The following is a 16,690-nucleotide window of genomic DNA, read 5'->3' on the forward strand; positions in this document are numbered from 1 at the left end:
TTTTGATATTTTAGTTTTCAGCGACTTTCATGCTTGACGCCTACCCGGAAAGTTGCTTCGAAAATGAAAACACAGAGGCATGTCTAAATGACCTTCACAGTGTCGCCTTATTTCCTATGAATCATAGATTCGCGTTATGAAGCCGGCTGATATCGCAACCCGGAAGTACGTCACGAGCAATCCAAACACACCGCCATATAATATATGTTACTGACAGAGGTAAGGTTTTTGCATGTTAACACAGAGGGTCAATGAGTTATTGTTTTATAAATTAATCGTTTGAAGTAACAGCATTTCACCCTGAATCGATATTTTGATTTTTTAAAACTTGGTAACCAAACTGCGCCACGTTATCAATGCTGGCCTCTGTGTGAATGTATTGACACAGTGACCACATAAACTGCAGGGCCGACGACCCGCTGTGTATTTCAGGGCAATGTCACATGTGCTGTGTTAAATTTCACTGTCTAATTGATTCGTAGGCGATGTCTTCCCTTTACAAAGACCAACAGCAAGTTTGTAAGAAATTAGTAACGTTTATATTTGCGTGAATTTTAACAGTTGATTTACGAAGAACGGTTATTCGCTTTCCTTTTCTGCTTGTTAGTCTCGCCGGTAGGACAGGCTGGGCTTACCTTTTCTCGAACACCTGGTAACATCACTATTTGATAGTGAATCATAAACACATGTTTATGACATAGTCGGAATCGTACAACGGACTGTCTTTTTTTGCAGAGATTTCTATAATTAAGAACATGTTTTTGTGGCTTTAAATTACAGTCAGCCCGTTGTCACGAAATCCTTTATGTCGAATGTACCGATATCCCGAACCTATTTTCCAGTCCCCCCCACCTCACCAAATAAATACATATAATTTTGACCGCTTATCTCGAATTCGGTCCCAACTGTGACTTTCTGTACAATTTTGTACCTTTATCTCGAAGTTGACATTTGCTATATTAACAATTTAAATATGGTCTGTTTGTTTGGCATTTTATTATATCATGTTGATATCAAACAGGTAATCATGAACTGGCCATATAAAGTAAGTTAGTGAGTTGGGTTTGACGCCGCCTTTAACAGCATTCCAGATATGTCACAGCGTGTCAGCTTAACGTGGGAGGAAAGCCCGAAGTGATGCACTTCGGTCAAACCCAGGAGCACGGGTATGGTGCTGACGAACCTAGTAACATAATCGGGGCGAACCAGGATTCAGGGCCATTTATAGAAAGGTAATCTGTTAAGATACCCACCGTCTTGGGTGTGTGAATGGTGTTTTTCACGGCATTGAGCGACAGACATCTACGACTGGGGTTTGGATATAACCGAATCTAGGTACACAAACCATTGTTTTGTAACATCAAGTTAATATCACTGACTGAGTCATAAAACAACAATTATTCACTCGTCATTAATTAATGTCAAGAATGAACCGTTTCAATAAAGTTTGAGTGAGACTGGAAGCGGTTACCGTATCCCTTCGCCCGTACTTCGTTTCTTTTATATGTCACAACTGGCAGCAACAGATTACCCGACCGGCAAGGAATCCTAAAATATTTTAAATTTACATTTACCAGTCTCTTACTTGACCAATTAACCCCAATATCTTTAAGAATTGAAAGTTGAAGAAGGACTCTAGATCGACAACAAAAACCGGAACAGGTTTTGGAAAACAAGATGACGGTACCCTCGGATAAAACCACTGGCTTTATTTTTGATGTGCAATCCTCACAAACCATTAGTTAATGATACTCCTCATTACACAAAGACAGTGTCCCAGTTTAACACTGGGCTCTAATTACAATGTCAAGGCCTCGGCTGAAGCTGGGCACTTGATCGTAGAATGCAGTCGCTCTTTAAAAACTATACTATCTGTGCATGTCAATAATCCTTCATCTTCGCAGGTTACATCTACTTAAACAGGACGTGATTACCCTTTTCGCGAACATCTGGTGTCATATTTGATTTTCAGTAATCCATTCATATAATTTTCACCACTAGTTTACATTTATGCCAGTGTAATGTTTCGGCAGAAAACCGAGACTGATTATATTCTCCGTAGATGTTTTATAGTGATGTTTCTCTATTGTGCGTGCGGGGTTACGGTTGGAGCATTCGTCTAAGGCGCTGCGATTCGCTATGCAGAGTTGCGTCCCTTGGACACGCCTGAAACCTATAATTGTGAGTTCGAGTCCCGGTTCGCCCCGATTATGTTTCTAGGTTTGTCAGCACCATACTAGTGCTCGTGGGTTTCGCTGAAGTGTGAACGTCTGAGACCTGCATCACTTCGGGCTTTCCTCCCACATAAAGCTGACACGCCGTGATATAACTGGAATACTGTTAAAAGCGGCGTTAAACCCAACTCACTCACTCACTATTGTGCATGAATATTTCACATCTGTAGATCAAGTTCTTTTTGTGTTTATTATCATATGGCCTTCATCCTCTACCGTTATCTAATCTGATGTCTATGATTGTGCTCTGAGGTAGACAAGGCGTCATCTCACTATCGCGTAACGCGTGATTTATGTGCTCATTGTCACATACTTGGTCCTGTTACAAAAGATATCAGATGAAATACTACAGTATAGCATCCAAGGATACTTATCTAATCTGACAAGCCTTACCTGTTTGTGCAACACATCGGCACCTGTGTCATGTCGACCATTGGAAAATTATCGAGTTATTCGAAATTCGAATAAAGCAGAGCATTGTGTGGATAAAGATTGGAACATGGCGTTACTTCGTATTAAGCAATATATCGAGTAAGAGAGGTTTCAGTTTGTTCGTATATAAATTGTATCAGTTCAAAGATTATAAACTGCTGGAGAAAAAGTATATACTTGAAAATTGGCTCCTGTTTAATTGGCTTTCTGTTTATTGGCTTCGCCATCATGTGTTTACTGTCGATCATGCTGTATGTTATTATTTATTTCAATCCTCCACCTCCTATACATATTCTGTACGAAGTCTTTGATGGGCATTCAGAATTCGGGAGAACAAAGACTAAAAGAAGTTGCTATCCATAAAAAAGTGTCATGTATTTATTGTCGGTACCTTGTTCATTATTCAGCCTTGTTTGACAACAGTATGAGGATCTATACCGAAACGTCGCCATTACAGTCAGGGTTAGAAATTGGCACTAGTCCTATAGTCCTTGCCAAACTGCCCAATGGTAAAGGTATCATAAGGACTAGTAGAAAATTGCCATTTATAAGGGTTTTGCTATATGTTATCATTATAAGGACAAGTGGACGAAAACTGTTAGTTTCTAACGCTGCAGTGTTACAGTAATATAAAGAAGTTGTTATCAATAAACTGTGTCCACTGGACAAAAGCTTAAATAACTGTAAGTTTCACAATAAATATTCCGAGGATATATTATGCACGTCGCTTTCAAAGTACAACGCAACTACGAGACGTTGACGTTTGGAATATTTAATTCATACCCTCATAATTTATAATAGCACTTCAAAGTATATTATGCTTATATTTGTTTTAAAGAGAGTGATCAAAGGTCACAGAATGAAAGAGTACAGGACGGTTAAAAAATAAAATAAAATAAATTTAGAAATAAAATGAGCAGGATAACGCTTTATCGATGAAGTAGGAACCGAATTAAAAAACCCATTTAAGTGCAAATTTATTAAACCGTCATTGTGTGATAAGTGGTGTGTAGTTCACTTCCTCAGATGACAGATAATAGTTGGTTTCCTGCTTTTCTATACAACCGGGGACTGAAAACATACTGATACTTCCTTATGCAGGCCTGGGAGACATGCATGACCTGAATATCATCCTCAACACGACTGATAGGAAACTATTGGTTTACTGTCACGTTCAATTCAGCACAAGGCATGCATAGTCAGACTTTTGTACTGGTGTTTATTACTAGGGAACCTGTTCAACGTATGACGTTACAGTAAACTAAGTTTATAACGGACACGCTTATAACGAACTGACGGATATAACGAATTGTCCGTTTTTGTCCCGGTCATTTGCTGTATATTTTATAACGAACTACGGTTACAACGAACAAAAGTTAGAGCCCCTCTGAGTTCGTTATACCCGTAGTTTACAATTTGCATAATACCTTTGTCACGATACCTATTCATTTTGTGTACATCACTAGATCTATTCGTCTTTTGCTATTCATTTTACATGCAATGCTAAATTTGTTCATCTTGTTTTTGTCAGTAACCATATTCATCTTGCCTGAACCTATTCAGTTTGCGTTCATCGTTAAATATAATAATGTTCCATAACAACTGTTCAGTTTGCCATTGTCAGTTGGTCGAATTATTTTGCGCCAGTTATTGTGACTGAATCGGGTGGTGGGGTAGCCTAGTGGTTAAAGCGTTCGCACGCCACGCCGAAGAACCGGGTCCGAGTCACCACATGGGTACAATATTTGAAGCCCTTTTCTGGTGTCCCCCGCCGTGATATTGCTAAAAGCGGCGTAAAAGCACACTCACTCACTCACTCACTCACTCACTCAGTGACTGAATCTGTGAATGCCATGTGCGTCACTAGATCTAGTCATTTTAGACATGTCTCTAAATCGTTTCATTTGTTATGTTTCTTCAATTCCAAAGTCATAAACGTCAACGATCTTCATCCCTTGCCGCATCTGTTCCAAAAACTGTTCGAGGCGTTAAAGCACACACACACACACACACACACACACACACACACACACACACACACACACACACACACACACACACACACACACACACACACACACACACACACACACACACACACACTTGTATAACATCCATATTATTTCAGCTATAAAGGTAATACCGCAAGAAGATGCGGGTGACTCACGATGACACCGATACAGGACTCACTCACTAATACACCTTCCATATAATTTCAGCTGAACAGGTAATACAGCATGATGCAGGAGACTCACGATGCTCTCGCTCGCCAACGACAGGACTCACTCACTGATCTAACATCCATATTATTTCAGCTGTAAAGGTAATACCGGTAGCTAGGCCGATACAGGACGAACTCACTAATATTCCTCCCATTTTCTTTCAGCTGAAGAGGTAATACCGAAAGATGCAGGAGACTCATGATGACCTTCCTAGCCCACTACAGCAGATGGAGTCAGACATTGACAGCTACCAGACGCGGCTGGACTACCTCAGCACCAAGCGGGACAGGGTGGAGGAGGAGCTGGAGCACATCCTTGAGACGACGCAGGAGGTTTTGCAGAGAAAGAAGGAAGACCTTGTAGAGAGGCTCAATGACATCTTCTGCACCGAGAGAGAGAAGCTGCTTCTGGATATCAGGGATAAAGAGGCATCGGTTATTGAAACCAGACATGCTGCTGACCATATCCAAGAACTGACGCGGTCAGGTTCTCTGGAGGAAGCAACACAAGCCGAAAGATCGTTGACACAGAAGCGTGTACAAATTGGGGTAGCATACGATGAAGAGCAACCAAGATTGATTGACCTAAACCTCAGTGTCAACTTTGGGGAGTTAATGAGAACTGTGAATAATTTGCCGTTTGGAGATGTAGATGCTGTCTACGATGATCGAGGCGTGAGTGTGATGAAACGCTACTTGAGTTCCTCCTCCCCCGATTCTCCTACCGACTGCTGTGATGAACCCTTCGTCGGGAGGACTATCCAGACAAGCATTCTTCCTACGAAGGTAGAAGGCGACAAGACGAATCCGAAACTGAACGACATCGCTGTTGTGAACGTGGAGTTAATCTTTGTCGTTGTGGTCACAGACAGGTCCAACAAATGCGTCAAATCGTTTTACAAACGGGAAGACCTTTCGTTTTACAGTCGCGAATCCACGCCAACTCAACCAAGAGGGGTAGCTAAAGTAGGCAATGGCAAAGTCGGCGTCACCCTTCCAGATTCTAGGATAATCAGGATCTACAAAATAACCCCTACCCTAAAACGAGACAAGGATATTAAAACTTCAAAAGGCTACAGAGGTATTGGCATGCTGGATTCAGAAACCTTGGCAGTGAGTACGTACAAGATATTCCCAGGCTCAGTGGACATTGTGGACTACAAAGGGAATATTCTCCACTCTATCGATAAGGATAGACAGGGTGACCATCTTTTTGACTATCCCTTCTATTTATGTACAACACCTGAACGAAACATTATCACGTCAGACTGTGAACGGAAGATGATCACGTGCCTGACGGTGTCTGGCGATGTCATCTTCAAGTACCATGGGAAGGGCGACGTGCCCATTCAGTACCCAATGGGGGTTGCGCTGGATATGTTAGGAGATATTTTGGTTGTGGATTGTGACAATCATAAGATTGTGAAAATCTTTGAAGATGGGAATGCTGCTAAAGAGTACCTGGTAAAGGCGGACGGAATAACTGGCCCATACAGCATTGACATCGATGCCAATGGAGTTGTGTACGTAGCTCAATGGAACGGAGATATCAAGATATTCAACATTAGCTGTTCGTGAAAGTTCGAAGGAAATGTCACATATTGCAACTTAACGGACAGGTGGTACATTGGTATGTGGGCTGGTGGAATAGCCCAGGGGTCAAAGTAATCGCTCGTCAAGCCGAAGGCCCAGGTTCGATTTCCAGTATGGAACTATGTCTGTCCATTTCTGGTGTCCACTTCGTAATATTGCTGGAGTACTGCTAAATGCAGAATAAAACAAAATTCACTCACTCACTCTTTGCTTTGTCTTTGACGTAAGTTTATCATGAAATGGTGAGGTGAAATGGGGCTTCACGTCGCGTCCAAGATTATTGCACTTCTATAGTGACGTGCATACACGTGTGTGTGTGGCTGCTTGTACTAGTCCGGACTGATGCGGATTTATAGTGCTAGCCCACTGAGATACCATGCCGCAGTTTAACAAGAATACTCCACTCAGACACAGTGTACTGACTCCGCGCCGACCAGTCCTTGTTTTACGCCCTTAATATCCAGACAGGATAACAACAAGTACAATCTTTTAACGTCTTTGGGTATGACACGACCTGGGATCGAACCCCGCACCTTTCGCTCTCTGGGCGGACGCTCTACCACTAGACCACGGAGGCGGTGAAGTTGATCATAAGCGAATTAACGTTTGTGCTTCTGAACGAAGAAAGTCACTGTAACCCTTCTACTGCCTGGTGGTCAACTTAGGTTGGATATTACCCGGGGAGCTGAGAATGATATTTGAATTCCCCACCATTTGTCGTGGTGTCAAGACATGTTACTATGTGGACAAATGCACTCGATAATTAGTGCATTGATATTAATATTTTGTAGGACACTTGAAATGCATGTAAAGATGAAACATTGTTTAGGTGAGTGACTGAGTGTGGTTTTACGCCGCTTTTAGCAATATTCCAGCAATATCATGGCGGGGGACACCAGAAATGGGCTTCACACATTGTACCCATGTCGGGAATAGAACCCGTGACGATCGAACTCTTTAACCACTAGGCTACCCGACCGCCCCCTCATTGTTCAGGAATCTAACATAGCAATGATACCTTAGTAGATAAACTAGACGTAAAATATGGTGGTTTGTGTCCAAAAGTTAATATTTCCCCAGGGTATGTTGCGCATTTGATGATGCGAAGCCGATACACTGGTGCTAGTATGCCTTTGTTAAAGATCCGTGAAGATCCGGGGTAGAATAGGTCTTCAGCTACTCGTGCTTGCCGTAAAAAGGTGACTACGTTTGTCGTAAGAGGCGACTAACGGGATCGGGTGGTCAGGCTCGCTGACCTGGTCTCGCCTGCATGTCTCGTGTCCCAATTGCGTGGATCGATGCTCATGATGTTAATCACTGGATTGTCTGGCCCGGACTCGATTCGTGTACATAAGCTCTTAACAAGAGAAATGCCCAGGAGAAAATATGTGTATGTGTGAAATTAATATTAATTAACCTAACTTTACTATTTTCTTTACAGAGTTTTTTTATGAATACGGGAAGGGTTTTGTCGGTTATATTTATTGACATATGGTTTTTGATAGTGCTGAACAACTCTTTCAAACTGTAGGCACATATTGTGTAATGATCAACAGACACTGCAAATATGTTTGTTTGTTTTGTTTGTTTGTTTGTTGTTTAACGCCACACTCAGCAATATTCCAGCTATATGACGGCGGTCTCTAAATAATCGAGTCTGGACCAGAAAATCCAGTGATTGACATCATGAGCATTGATCCACGCAATTGGTATACAATGACATGCATCAACCAAGTCAGCGAGCCACCACCCGATCCCGTTAGTCGCCCTTTACGACAAGCACAGTCGCGTGTAGTGTATGGAGCGTCTACCTAGAGACCGCCCTTTGGTGTAGTGGATAGTACGGCTACACAGAGATCGAAACCGGGATGTAGTGGACAGAATGTCTCCCAGTAGACCGCCCCCGTGGTGTAGTGGATAGAGCGTCTACCTGGAGACCGCCTCCGTGGTGTAGTGGATAGAGCCTCTACCTGGAGACCCCCTCCGTGGTGGAGTGGATAGAGCGTCTACCTGGAGACCGCCTCCGTGGTGTAGTGGATAGAGCGTCTACCTGGAGACCGCCTCCGTGGTGTAGTGGATAGAGCGTCTACCTGGAGACCGCCTCCGTGGTTTAGTGGATAGAGCGTCTACCTGGAGACCGCCTCCGTGGTGTAGTGGATAGAGCGTCTACCTGGAGACCGCCTCCGTGGTGTAGTGGATAGAGCGTCTACCTGGAGACCGCCTCCGTGGTGGAGTGGATAGAGCGTCAACCTGGAGACCCCCTCCGTGGTGTAGTGGATAGAGCGTCTACCTGGAGACCGCCTCCGTGGTGGAGTGGATAGAGTGTCAACCTGGAAACCGCCTCCGTGGTGGAGTGGATAGAGCGTCTACCTGGAGACCGCCTCCGTGGTGTAGTGGAAAGATCGTCTACCTGGAGACCGCCTCCGTGGTGTAGTTGATACAGCGTCTACCTGGAAACCGCCGCCGTGGTGTAGTGGATAGACAGTCTACCCGGAGACCGCCTCCGTGGTGTAGTGGATAGAGCGTCTTCCTGGAGACCGCCTCCGTGGTGTAGTGGATAGAGCCTCTACCTAGAGACCGCCTCCGTGGTGGAGTGGATAGAGCGTCTACCTAGAGACCGCCTCCGTGGTGTAGTGGACAGAATGTCTCCCAGTAGACCGCCCTTGTGGTGTAGTGGATAGAGCGTCTACCTGGAGACCGCCTCCGTGGTGTAGTGGATAGAGCGTCTACCTGGAAACCGCCGCCGTGGTGTAGTGGATAGACAGTCTACCTGGAGACCGCCTCCGTGGTGTAGTGTACAGAGCGTCTACCTGGAGACCGCCTCCGTGGTGTAGTGGATAGAGCGTCTACCTGGAGACCGCCTCCGTGGTGTAGTGGATAGAGCGTCTACCTGGAGACCGCCTCCGTGGTGTAGTGGATAGAGCGTCTACCTGGAGACCGCCTCCGTGGTGTAGTGGATAGAGCGTCAACCTGGAAACCGCCTCCGTGGTGTAGTGTACAGAGCGTCTACCTGGAGACCGCCTCCGTGGTGTAGTGGATAGAGCGTCTACCTGGAGACCGCCTCCGTGGTGGAGTGGATAGAGCGTCTACCTGGAGACCGCCTCCGTGGTGTAGTGGATAGAGCGTCTACCTGGAGACCGCCTCCGTGGTGTAATGGATAGAGCGTCTACCTGGAGACCGCCTCCGTGGTGTAGTGGATAGAGCGTCAACCTGGAGACCGCCCCCGGGGTATAGTGGATAGAGCGTCTACCTGGAGACCGCCACCGTGGTGTAGTGGATAGAGCGTCTAGCTGGAGACCGCCACCGTGGTGTAGTGGATAGAGCGTCTAGCTGGAGACCGCCTCCGTGGTGTAGTGGATAGAGCGTCTACCTGGAGACCGCCTCCGTGGTGTAGTGGATAGAGCGTCAACCTGGAGACCGCCTCCGTGGTGTAGTGGATAGAGCGTCAACCTGGAGACCGCCTCCGTGGTGTAGTGGATAGAGCGTCTAGCTGGAGACCGCCTCCGTGGTGTAGTGGATAGAGCGTCTACCTGAAGACCGCCTCCGTGGTGTAGTGGATAGAGCCTCTACCTAGAGACCGCCTCCGTGGTGGAGTGGATAGAGCGTCTACCTAGAGACCGCCTCCGTGGTGTAGTGGACAGAATGTCTCCCAGTAGACCGCCCCCGTGGTGTAGTGGATAGAGCGTCTACCTGGAGACCGCCTCCGTGGTGTAGTGGATAGAGCGTCTACCTGGAAACCGCCGCCGTGGTGTAGTGGATAGACAGTCTACCTGGAGACCGCCTCCGTGGTGTAGTGTACAGAGCGTCTACCTGGAGACCGCCTCCGTGGTGTAGTGGATAGAGCGTCTACCTGGAGACCGCCTCCGTGGTGTAGTGGATAGAGCGTCTACCTGGAGACCGCCTCCGTGGTGTAGTGGATAGAGCGTCTACCTGGAGACCGCCTCCGTGGTGGAGTGGATAGAGCGTCAACCTGGAAACCGCCTCCGTGGTGGAGTGGATAGAGCGTCTACCTGGAGACCGCCTCCGTGGTGTAGTGGATAGAGCGTCTACCTGGAGACCGCCTCCGTGGTGGAGTGGATAGAGCGTCTACCTGGAGACCGCCTCCGTGGTGTAGTGGATAGAGCGTCTACCTGGAGACCGCCTCCGTGGTGTAATGGATAGAGCGTCTACCTGGAGACCGCCTCCGTGGTGTAGTGGATAGAGCGTCAACCTGGAGACCGCCCCCGGGGTATAGTGGATAGAGCGTCTAGCTGGAGACCGCCTCCGTGGTGTAGTGGATAGAGCGTCTACCTGAAGACCGCCTCCGTGGTGTAGTGGAAAGATCGTCTACCTGGAGACCGCCTCCGTGGTGTAGTGGATAGAGCGTCTACCTGGAGACCGCCTCCGTGGTGTAGTGGATAGAGCGTCAACCTGGAGACCGCCTCCGTGGTGTAGTGGATGGAGCGTCTACCTGGAGACCGCCTCCGTGGTGTAGTGGATAGAGCGTCTACCTGGAGACGCTCGACATTAAGAGGAACAAACAAGGACTGGTTGGTTCGGAATCAATAAAGTGTGTCTGAGTTGGGTATCAATGTTTAACTGCGTCATGGTATTTCCAGACACACGGAGACACAGACACAGACACAGACACAGACACACACACAACAGACACACAGACACACACACACAGACAGACAGACACACAGACACACACACACACACACACACACACACACACACACACACACACACACACACACACACACACACACACCGAATTCAATGATCACTGATCACTGCAGGAAGGTTACACGTGACATGAAGACACTGTGTCTCCAGACAGATGATAGTGTACATTAGTTGGAGATAACGCCAGACAGTTGTCTGCAGACATCAACAGACACTGGACGTATGTAAATTAATTAGCACACGTACTAGTTGGGTGTATTGACAATACACGATTTACCGACATTAAGCCGTAATGACTTGTTGGGCCCTGTATCAAACCTGTAAACAATAAAAATATTAATACAGCCTGATTGTTTGAGTTAGTAATGGCATGCACTTATGCGCATGAAACTATTGCGTTGAATCTATTCTATAAATATAGATTTCTTCCTAACAAAACATGTAGCGTGCAATATAATTATTTGGATGTGTGACTAAATTTAATTGTATGTTATGGATAGCTATATATTGTTTAACATGTGCCACACGCACGTGTCTCTGTACAGACATACAAACATACTTACCAACAACCAACAACCTGCCTGCCCGCCTGCCTGTCTACCAGCCTATCGACCTACCTACCTACCGACCTACCGACCTACCTACCTACCTACCCACCTACCCACCTACCCACCCCCCTGCCTACCATTCCTCGGTACCTACCAACCCAACCCTACCTACCTACCTACCTACCTACCCAACCCTACTTACCTACCTACCTACCAACCCAATATAGGTACCCGCCCAGGGCAATCGGCATGCCTCGCTGCACCCTAGTTTATGCGAAAGCATTCAGCCTGTTGTACGGGTGTGGTACAGAGTACTTACAGTAAAGAGGTCGGCCTAGTCAGTATGTCATACCTAATGTTCCAGACAGTCTGTTCTCAGTGGCGTGTCAGGCCGACTTTCCGGCTAGACTGGGTACGGGGTGACTCTCCGAATTGCGTGACACCTCCACTCAGCTCAGTTGACGGGGAATTCAATTGAATACACTGGAAACTGAGAAGTCAGGTAGGTACGTTCAGACTTGGATACAAAACTGAGTGGATTGAATACTGAACTCATTATACTGGAGTGAGTGAGTGAGCTTTTAGCAATATTCCAGCAATATCACGGCGGGGGACACCAGAAATGGGCTTCACACATTGTACCCATGTCGGATACAGGATACTCAGCTCAGTAGACAGGATACTGAGTAGACAGATACTCAGCTCAGTAGACAGGGTACTGAGTAGACAGATACTCACCTCAGTAAAAAGGATACTGAGTAGACAGATACTCACCTCAGTAGACAGTATACTCAGCCCAGTAGACAGTATACTCAGCTCAGCAGACAGGATAATCAGTAGACAGGATATTCAGTAGAGAGGATACTCGGTAGAGAGGATATTCAGTAGAAATGATATCCAGTAGACAGGATACTCAGTAGACAGGATATTCAGTAGACGGGATACTCAGTAGGCAGGATATTCAGTAGACGGGATACTCAGTAGGCAGGATATTCAGTAGACGGGATACTCAGTAGGCAGGATATTCAGTAGACGGGATACTCAGTAGGCAGGATATTCAGAAGAGAGGATATTCAGTAGAGAGGATATTCAGTAGACCAGCCCAGTAGACAGGATACTCAGCTTAGCAGACAGTATACTCAGCCCAGTAGACAGGATACTCAACTCAGTAGACATTATACTAGCCCAGTAGACATGATTCTGAGCTCAGTAGACAGGATACTCAGCCCAGTAGACAGGACACTCAGCTCAGTAGACAGGATACTCAACTCAGTAGACAGGATACTCAGGATATTCAGTAGAGAGGATATTCACTAGAGAGGATACTCAGTAGACAGGATATTCAGTAGACAGGATACTCAGTAGAGAGGCTACTCAGGAGACAGGATATCAGTAGACATGATACTCAGACGACAGGATAGTCAGAACACAGGAGACTCAGTAGACAGGATATTCAGTATACATGATATTTAGGAGACATGACACTCAGTAGATATGATATCCAGTAGACAGAATACTCAGTAGACATTATACTCGGTAGACATGATACTCAGTAGACATGATATTCAGTAGACATGATACTCAGTAGAGAGGATACTCAGAACACAGGATACTCAGTAGAGAGTATATAGCTCAGTAGACAGGATAGTCAGCTCAGTAGACAGGAAACTGAGTAGACATGATATTCAGTAGACATGATACTCAGCTAAGTAGACAGTATACTCAGCTCAGTAGACAGGATATTCAACTCAGTAGACAGGATACTAGCCCAGTAGACAGGATACTGAGCTCAGTAGACAGGATACTCATCTCAGTAGACAAGATACTCAGCTCAGTAGACAGGATACTCGGCCCAGTAGACAGGATACTCAGCTCAGTAGACAGTATACTCAGCTCAGTACACAAGATACTCAGTAGACAAGATATTCAGTAGAGAGGATACTCAGTAGACATGATATTCAGTAGACATGATACTCAGTAGAGAGGATACTCAGAACACAGGATACTCAGTAGACAGGATATTCAGTAGACATGATATTAAGGAGACATGATACTCAGCAGATATGATATCCAGTAGACAGGATACTCAGTAGACAGTATGCTCAGCTCAGTAGACAGGATAGTCAGCTCAGTAGACAGGAAACTGAGTAGACAGGATATTCAGTAGACATGATACTCAGAAGACATGATACTCACTAAGGAGGATACTCAGAACACAGGATACTCAGTAGACAGGATATTCAGTAGACATGATATTCAGGAGACATGATACTCAGTAGATATGATATCCAGTAGACAGGATACTCAGTAGACAGTATGCTCAGCTCAGTAGACAGGATAGTCAGCTCAGTAGACAGGAAACTGAGTAGACAGGATGTTCAGTAGACAGGATACCCCGAAGACATGATACTCACTAAGGAGGATACTCAATAGAGAGGATATTCAGTAGAGAGAATACTCAGTACACAGGATAGCGAAGTAGACAGGAAACTGAGGAGACTTAGCTCAGTAGACAGGACACTGATCTGAGTAAACAGGATACTCAGCTCAGTAGACAGTATACTCAGCCCAGTAGACAGGATACTCAGCTCAGTAGACAGTATACTCAGCTCAGTAGAGAGGATACTCAGTAGACAGGATACTCAATAGAGAGGATTTTCAGTAGACAGGATACTCAGTAGAGAGGATATTCAGTAGACAGGATTCTCAGTAGAGAGTATACTCAGTAGACAGGTTACTCAGTAGAGAGGATATTCAGTAGACAGGATACTCAGTAGAGAGGATATTCAGTAGACAGGATACTCAGCTCAGTAGGCGGTATACCCAGTAGACGGGATACTCTTTTCAGTTGACAAGACTATCTCTAGAGGGGCTTTAAATATCAAGACGAGTCCATTAAGGTAGCAATGAGCAGAGTGTTACTTGATGAGAATGAGGACATTTATAAGGGTCACTATAAAAAGACGTTAAAAGATGGTACTTGTTGATACCCTGCCTGGCGCTCACAATTACGCGGCAAAAACAAGGACTGGTCGGCTCGGAGTCAGTATATTGTGTCAGGTTTGAGCTATAAATGCCTCTTAAAGAAGTGAGCACTATAAACACACGTGCATGCACGTCGCTATATAATTGCAGTAATCTTGGACACGACGTTCAACGACATTTCACCTCATCTCACCCTAGCAAACACGGTATTAGAACCTGGTTATGTTCAAAATAGAAAGAAATATTAACTAGGACAACTTATTTGCCAAATCTTCCCAGTTTTTGTCTTACTGCATAATTGTTTTTGTAAGCATGCTCTGTGCAAAATATATCAGTTAAAATATCCATAAAGTTTTAAAACGACAATTGTATTTTCTTAATACTTGATACATGTATATATGTTTTGTCTGCCAATATGGCGTAATTTAAAAGAACATATGAGTTGTGCCCAAGTAGAATTGAGCATTTTGTTAATGTAAATTGTTTCGTAAAATTGTGCATTTATTAAAACATTGTTCTCCAGCGCAAAACACATCAACATGCTTGCAATCCCAATGTACATGAAGTAAGGATTCAGAATTAGTTCTCAGAATAATTAGGAGAATTGACCATAATCAAGAAGTTTCATTCTTCACAGTTTATAGTTTAACAATATTACTTTAGTTGGAATTTCATAAGACAAATGTTTTTTTTTAAAGATTTCAGATGATGAAAATAGTCTTTCCTGAACATCTTAAAAAGACCCAACTATATCCATCTGATTACCACAGCTGTGACTGGCATATGTGTCACGCATTTTGTATGAAGAAGATTTTTCAACTCCAGCTGTGTCACCAGATACAAATATCTTCTCTTTACTCCCAAGGCACTCCCACTGTAATCCCACGTTACTCCCACTTTACACCCACGTTACTCCCACTTTACTCATACGTTACACCAACGTTACTCCCACCTTCCTCGCACTGTACTCCCACGTTACACACACTTTACACCCACGTTACTCACACTTTACTCATACGTTACACCAACGTTACTCCCACTTTCCTCGCACTGTACTCCCACGTTACACACACTTTACACCCACGTTACACACACTTTACTCATACGTTACACCAACGTTACTCCCACTTTCCTCGCACTGTACTCCCACGTTACACACACTTTACACCCACGTTACACACACTTTACTCATACGTTACACCAACGTTACTCCCACTTTCCTCGCACTGTACTCCCACGTTACTCACACTTTACACCCACGTTACTCACACTTTACTCATACGTTACACCAACGTTACTCCCACTTTCCTCGCACTGTACTCCCACGTTACACACACTTTACACCCACGTTACACACACTTTACTCATACGTTACACCAACGTTACTCCCACTTTCCTCGCACTGTACTCCCACGTTACACACACTTTACACCCACGTTACTCACACTTTACTCATACGTTACACCAACGTTACTCCCACTTTCCTCGCACTGTACTCCCACGTTACACACACTGTACACCCACGTTACTCACACTTTACTCATACGTTACACCAACGTTACTCCCACTTTCCTCGCACTGTACTCCCACGTTACACACACTTTACACCCACGTTACACACACTTTACTCATACGTTACACCAACGTTACTCCCACTTTCCTCGCACTGTACTCCCACGTTACACACACTTTACACCCACGTTACTCACACTTTACTCATACGTTACACCAACGTTACTCCCACTTTCCTCGCACTGTACTCCCACGTTACACACACTTTACACCCACGTTACACACACTTTACTCATACGTTACACCAACGTTACTCCCACTTTCCTCGCACTGTACTCCCACGTTACACACACTTTACACCCACGTTACACACACTTTACTCATACGTTACACCAACGTTACTCCCACTTTCCTCGCACTGTACTCCCACGTTACACACACTTTACACCCACGTTACTCACACTTTACTCATACGTTACACCAACGTTACTCCCACT

General features: G+C 45.1%; 1 protein-coding gene across 2 annotated transcripts; it reads left to right on the forward strand.

Annotated features, from left to right (window-relative positions):
* Positions 1-137: 137 nt before the first annotated feature.
* On the forward strand, positions 138-6,765 carry LOC124150984. 2 transcript variants are annotated; one of them, XM_046523203.2, is made up of 2 exons: positions 138-219; positions 5,053-6,765. In XM_046523203.2, the coding sequence occupies exon 2, from the start codon at positions 5,074-5,076 to the stop codon at positions 6,463-6,465; it is 1,392 nt and encodes a 463-aa protein (XP_046379159.2). In that variant the 5' UTR covers positions 138-219; positions 5,053-5,073; the 3' UTR covers positions 6,466-6,765. The 2 variants fall into 2 exon arrangements, with proteins under 2 accessions (XP_046379159.2, XP_046379166.2); XM_046523210.2 differs by lacking the exon at positions 138-219 and adding an exon at positions 1,161-1,232.
* The last annotated feature ends 9,925 nt before the right edge of the window (positions 6,766-16,690 follow it).

The sequence above is a fragment of the Haliotis rufescens genome, unplaced genomic scaffold (assembly GCF_023055435.1).
Source record: "Haliotis rufescens isolate VD_foot unplaced genomic scaffold, xgHalRufe1.0.p SCAF_4, whole genome shotgun sequence".
Taxonomy (NCBI): domain Eukaryota; kingdom Metazoa; phylum Mollusca; class Gastropoda; order Lepetellida; family Haliotidae; genus Haliotis; species Haliotis rufescens.